Source organism: Vigna umbellata, chromosome 5, assembly GCF_029865625.1.
Source record: "Vigna umbellata cultivar VRB3 chromosome 5, Vumbellata_1.0, whole genome shotgun sequence".
NCBI classification, from domain to species: domain Eukaryota; kingdom Viridiplantae; phylum Streptophyta; class Magnoliopsida; order Fabales; family Fabaceae; genus Vigna; species Vigna umbellata.
The window spans coordinates 42737823-42743743 of record NC_142169.1 but is presented as its reverse complement, the minus strand read 5'-3'; the positions used below and the strand labels follow the sequence as shown (position 1 = coordinate 42743743).

At 38.8% G+C, this 5921-nt stretch overlaps 1 protein-coding gene across 1 annotated transcript; it reads left to right on the top strand.

Annotated features, from left to right (window-relative positions):
• Positions 1–925: 925 nt before the first annotated feature.
• On the top strand, positions 926–1468 carry LOC148198396 (uncharacterized). Its single transcript, XM_088115786.1, has one exon. The coding sequence runs from the start codon at positions 926–928 to the stop codon at positions 1466–1468; it is 543 nt and encodes a 180-aa protein (XP_087971912.1).
• Positions 1469–5921: the final 4453 nt, after the last annotated feature.

The following is a 5921-nucleotide window of genomic DNA, read 5'->3' as shown; positions in this document are numbered from 1 at the left end:
GAACATCTGACCACTTTCATTGAGATCTGCAATACAATGAAGATTTAAGATGTACCAGATGAAGCTATCAAACTTAGCTTGTTTACTTTCTCTTTGGGCGGCAATGCTAAGATGTGGCTAAATTAATTCCTGAGAATAGTTTCACTGTGTGGGAAGATAAGTTATACTTTCCTTAGTCCAAGATTAACAAAGGTAGGCAGGAAATTTCTTCTTTTCAACAAGGCATGGACGAAACTCATGGATTTGATGAACCGACGGTGGCCATTCTTTTTCTTGGAGGTTTAAAATCACAGACTAAATTGATGTTGGATGCCTCAACTGGAGGTAATATCAAGTGCAAAACTCCAGAAGAAGCATATGAGTTGATAGAGAATATGGTCGCAAATGACAATAAGATTCATAACGAAAGATCTCAATTTCAATACAAAGGAGTTCTTTAATTACAATCCCAAGATGCTGAATTGGCTCAGAATAAAATTATGACTCAGTAATTGGAGACTCTCATGAAGAAAATCTCTCAATTGCCTAAAGAGTTGCATAATGTCTCTCAAGCTCAACATCAATTGGCTAAGAAGTTGGAGGAGAAGTCTGATAACAATTTTGGGGCTAATACTGAAGTTAACCCTAAAGAGGAATGTAATGCTATTATGATTAGAAGTGGCAAGATACTAGCTGAGAGAGAAATTGAGAGAAAGGAGAAGGAAGTTGGTGAGAAAGAAAAGATGAGTAGGAATTGAGCGAAAAAGAGGAGAAAAATGAAGAGAGAAAAGAAGAGGCTGAGAAAAAAAAGAAAAAGAGAAAGAAGAGGTTGAGGTAAAAGAAAATGAGAGAGAAGATAGAGAAAATGGAAAAGCAATTGAGAAACCTCTTCCTTATCCAAAAAAATTATTCAAAGAAGGAAAAAGAAAAGCAATATGAGCGTTTCATGGATATCTTCAAGCAATTGGAGATTACTATACCTTTGACTGAAGCATTGCAACAAATCTCTGCTTATGCACAACACTTGAAACAGTTCCTTAGTAAAAAGAAGAAGTATTTAGATGAGGGAACAATTGAAGTACATGGTAATTGTAGTGCCATATTGCAGAAGATGCTTCCTCCCAAATTCAAAGATCTGGGGAGTTTCACCATCCCTTGCACCATTGGGAATCAGGATATAGGGAAGGCTCTTGTTGATGTAGGGGCTAGCATCAATCTAATGCCCCTATCTATGATAAAGAAGATCGGTGGTCTTGAGCTCAAACCTACAAAAGTCATCTTGCAAATGGAAGATAGGTCCATCAAGCATCCTTATGGTGTAGTGGAAGATGTTGTGATCCAGATTGATAAACTCAAATTCCCATTTGATTTTGTAGTGATGGAGATTGGGGAAGAAATAAAGATCCCTCTCATTCTTGGAAGACCATTCATGAAGACAGCCAAGGTTGTCATTCATGTTGATGATGGAATTTTAATGTTGAAAGATTAAGATAAAGAGGTGACTTTTAATGTCTTCGATGATGTGCAACCAATTCAAGGAAAGCAGATTAGTTCTAAAACAACAGATGAAGTTCTATCAGTGACTAGTCTACCTAATCAAGCTGCCAAATTGGTCAAGAGGAACCATAATTGTTTTTCTCCAAGAGTGAAGGAAGAGGATGAAGATAAGGAAGAAAAGCTAGTTCACCAAGATTTTATTCTGGAAAATAATGAACCTTACCCTGGCAAACTAGTGAATTCAAGAACATGTTATGGGTTATTAAGGATATCAAGGCAAATGGAGTTCTTGAGATTGAGGCTCCTTATTCGAGGAGAGTAAAGTTGGTGACTCGAAAGATGTTGAGATTTTGTTGGTGTCATGCAAGAAAGAAGAACACCAACATTAAAACTCCAAATCTATAGTGCAAAATTGGCCTTTAACGTCACCCCGTAGACGTCGGACCACAAAATAACCAACGTAAATTATTGACTGGTGGCATTTTTGTAAATAAGTTGGACATATAGACGTCTCTTAAGGGGGACCACGATGTCTATAATATTATAGACGTTGCCACCCCCCCTTAACAAACGTCTATATGCCTGACAGGTAGGTGAAAAGTCATTTTTTTCCGCCATATAGACATCTGATCCCGCCAACCCGACGTCTATAAACTATTATCGATGTCGGCCCCCTGTAACAGACGTCTATATGGCTGACAGGGTAGGTGAGAAGTTAACCTAGACGTCGGACACCCTCCGAACCGACGTCTATATGCACCTCGAATATTAATTTTTAAATCAGAAAGACGTCATATTAGTGAGGGCCCCAACGTCTATACTATTATAGACATAGGTCCCTCCCAGCGTCCGACGTCTATAGCCTATTATACAGGAAAACGTGAACCCGCGGGAAGTTACGCTCACTGTTCATCGTCTTCCTCCTTGCATTTTCTCTTTGCGGCATTGCATTTGTAGGTTCGTTTTCTCTCTTTTAGACTATTTAAATTTACTTTTACTCCGATTAAATTACTCTATGATGAAATATCTTCCATTTGAACCGATTAAAATGTGTTTTCGTTGCGTTTTGGTGCAGTTTCTGGCATGTTCTTGGGCGACATTTTTTACCTTTTTTGGCCTGTGTTTTTGGACGTGCACTCCTCCATTTCCCTCAATTGCGTTTTTAATCTGTTAAGAAGGTTAGCTTACTTGTTGAAAACTTTTTGTGTATGCATGTTATTGGCTTTTGTGTATGCATGTTATTGGCTTTTGTGTATGCATATTATTGGCTTTTGTGTATGCATGTTGTTTCGGTAAATATTTTGTGGGACCGAGACACTAATCTTTCTGATGCTTGAACCACGTGCTTCACCTGCTCCTTCCGCTTAGACCGCTCGGCTTCCACAATCTGACTGTTCAGTTGACCTCTGTCTGGGCCGTTCGGTTATGTCAGTCTTGGCCTGTCAATTGCCTTCGTGCTCCAGGGGGGAAGTACCTGCAAAAGATACTTCGACGCTTAAGTTAGGTGTATGATTTGAAGTGAATGGTTATCACTACTAAATGTTTGGGTGTTATGAAGTTTCAGTTGAATAAGAATGGAACGTACCTAGCTTTTGACACTGTCAATGTATTTATAAGTGTTTCATAGATCAAATAAAAACATTCTTACCTGGAGATCCGGTTAGTTACCAATAAACGATTTTATCAATATCTTCAACCAAATATTTTGGATTTGGTTTATCAAATATCTTTTAACCATATATCTTTAATTATTTTATCATTCACTAGATTATTGGCCCAGTAACAACTTAAGTGTGGCCTAATTACCATTTGAAGTAGTTATTAACCCTCGGCAAGTGTACCGAATCGTATCAAGTAATAATAAAATGGTAAGACCAAATATCGTTTCCAAAGGACTCACGGCCTAAACAGTTATGTGATTTGTTGATTATCTTAGGCTTTAACGTAGAAGTTCTTCCTAGAGAACGAGCCCTACCGTTTGGCTTTGCACTAGGAGTTCTTGGAGAACTTCCTAGCGAGAGGGCTTTACCTCTTTGCTTTGACTTTGAACTAGGAGTTCTTCGTAGGGAACGGGCTTTACCGTTCGGCTTGGACCAGGTGTTTTTCACATAACGCCCCTGGGTTTTGTGTACGAAAGTGAGCGTTCACCTAGAACGTTCCCCACCGCTCGGTTTGGACTAGGTGTTTTTTAGATAACGTCCCTAGGTTTTGCGTACGAGAGTGAGCGTTCAACTAGAATGTTCCCCACCGCTCGGTTTGGACCAGGTGTTTTTCACATAACGTCCTTGGGTTTTGTTTACGAGAGTGACAGTTCGTTGAGAGCTTTTATCACCACTAGGTTTGGACCAAGTGTTGTTCACATAACGTCCCTGGGTTTTGTTTACGATAGTGACAGTTCATTTAGAACTTTATCACCGCTCGTTTTGGACTAGGTGTTTTTCACATAACGTCCTTGGGTTTTGTTTACGAGAGTGACAATTTGTTGAGAACTTTTATCACCGCTCGGTTTGGACTAGGTGTTTTCACATAACGTCCCTGGGTTTTTTTTACGAGAGTGACAGTTTGTTTAGAACTTTTATCACCGCTCGGTTTGGACCAGGTGTTTTTCATATAACGCCCCTGGGTTTTGTTTCGAGGGTGACAGTTCGTTTAGAACTTTTATCACCGCTCGATTTTTGCCCTCCACTTGGACGAGTGGTTTGCATGGTCCTGTCACCTGTACTGTGAAGCCAAACGACTTAACATATGTGATTGAAATGAATTTTCTGGCTTTATTCATACCAAAAGTATAAACACGTAAGTCTTGTCAAAATAGTTTAATTGAAATAAAACATGACAACAAAATTAACCTAATGTAAACTTGAGATGAGTCGCATTCCTAGTCTTAGGAGGGACTTTTCATCATATCTTCTAGTCGATACGCCTCATGATTGTGCAGTCAGAGCTATGGTTGCGGCTGCGACCACGCCTATGTTTCCGCTCCTCCTTTCTATGCGATCGTTCAATATTTCTTTGTGGAGACCTTGATAAGCTTCTTATCCACGATCGATCCGTCTTTACATAGTTGCGAAGATGACCCTCTCGGATGAGCTTCTCGAGGTCATCTTTTAGTGTTACACACTCTTCAGTAGTATGTCCCCGGTTCTGATGATATTGGTAGTGCTTCCTTCCATCCGCGTTTCTAGGTGTACCAACATTTTTGACCGAGAGGAGGTCAGCATTAAGGGCTTCATTCAGAATTTTTGCTATCGGCGCATTAAGAGTTGTATAGTGAGTAAACTTGGGCATTCGGAAAAAATCCTATGAACAAAGAACCTTACCCTTCTCGCTACTGCTTGCAGAAGCTTCCTGCTATTGTTTCTTCCTTGAGCTCCTCATGTCCTCCATACGAACAAACTCAGTTATCCTTTCCTGAAGTTCATCCATTGTGGTGTTTGCGCATATAGTTTTTCAGCAATATATGTTGGCCTTAGACATGAAGGCAGCTTGTTGATGATAAAAGTGTGGTTAACATCTTTAACTCGTCGTGCGGTTTCATTATACCTTTTCATAAAGGCTTTCAAAGTTTCCCTTTCTCCTGTTTAGTATTTACCAATTCCGTTGGTGTTATCTGATGAATAAATCTTCAATCCCCAAAAACAAAGTCAAATACTTGTTAACCCTCGGCAAGTGTAACCGAATCGTATCAAGTAATAAACCTGCTAAGACCAAGTATCGTTTTCCCAAAGGACTCACGACCTATACATTTATGTGATTTATTGATTAATTAAGACTTGTGAACAAATTGTTGTAAGTTTCAAATGCAAAAGACTAAAAAGTAAATATGTATGCATGTGATGATCAATGGGCAAGAAGAAACAAAACACGTGAATTGAAATATATGGATGAATATGTTGTTGCGGTTTATCAATTTCATCCTATCCACTCTCTTGTATTTAGGAATTCATCATTCTTTTCATTAATGTTAATGCCACTTTCTAAATTACTTTAAACCCGATGTCTCGGCGAAGAAAGCCTAATCATAATCACTAGTTTACAATGTCTTGTCTCCCTAGCAATTAATCACGCATTATAGTGAACAGAAGCTTAAAGGCAACCAACCATCATACTCCTATGTCTAGGTTTGTAATATACTGTTGGAAGAATTCCCCAGATCGTGATTTGTAAGATATCTCTCAATAACTATCCTAGGGAGGGAAGAGGAGAGTTGTCACTCCCCAAATCATCCAACCCTAGGAGTACGAAATCTCCTGATACTTACAAATCATAAGATTTATGCCATACATGAATAAAATATCACAAGCATTTGAGCAAAGAAGAATATCTCTAATAATTAATGAAAAACAGCATGTATCATAAAAATGATCTTGAAGAACAAATTCCATACAAGAGAGTTTCTAAGGATTTACATTGATTTCCCAACAACAAAATAAGTTTAGTTCTCC

Excerpts from the sequence above, each read along its gene's own strand:
- LOC148198396 (XM_088115786.1), top strand. The coding sequence starts at position 926 with ATGGATATCTTCAAGCAATTGGAGATTACTATACCTTTGACTGAAGCA.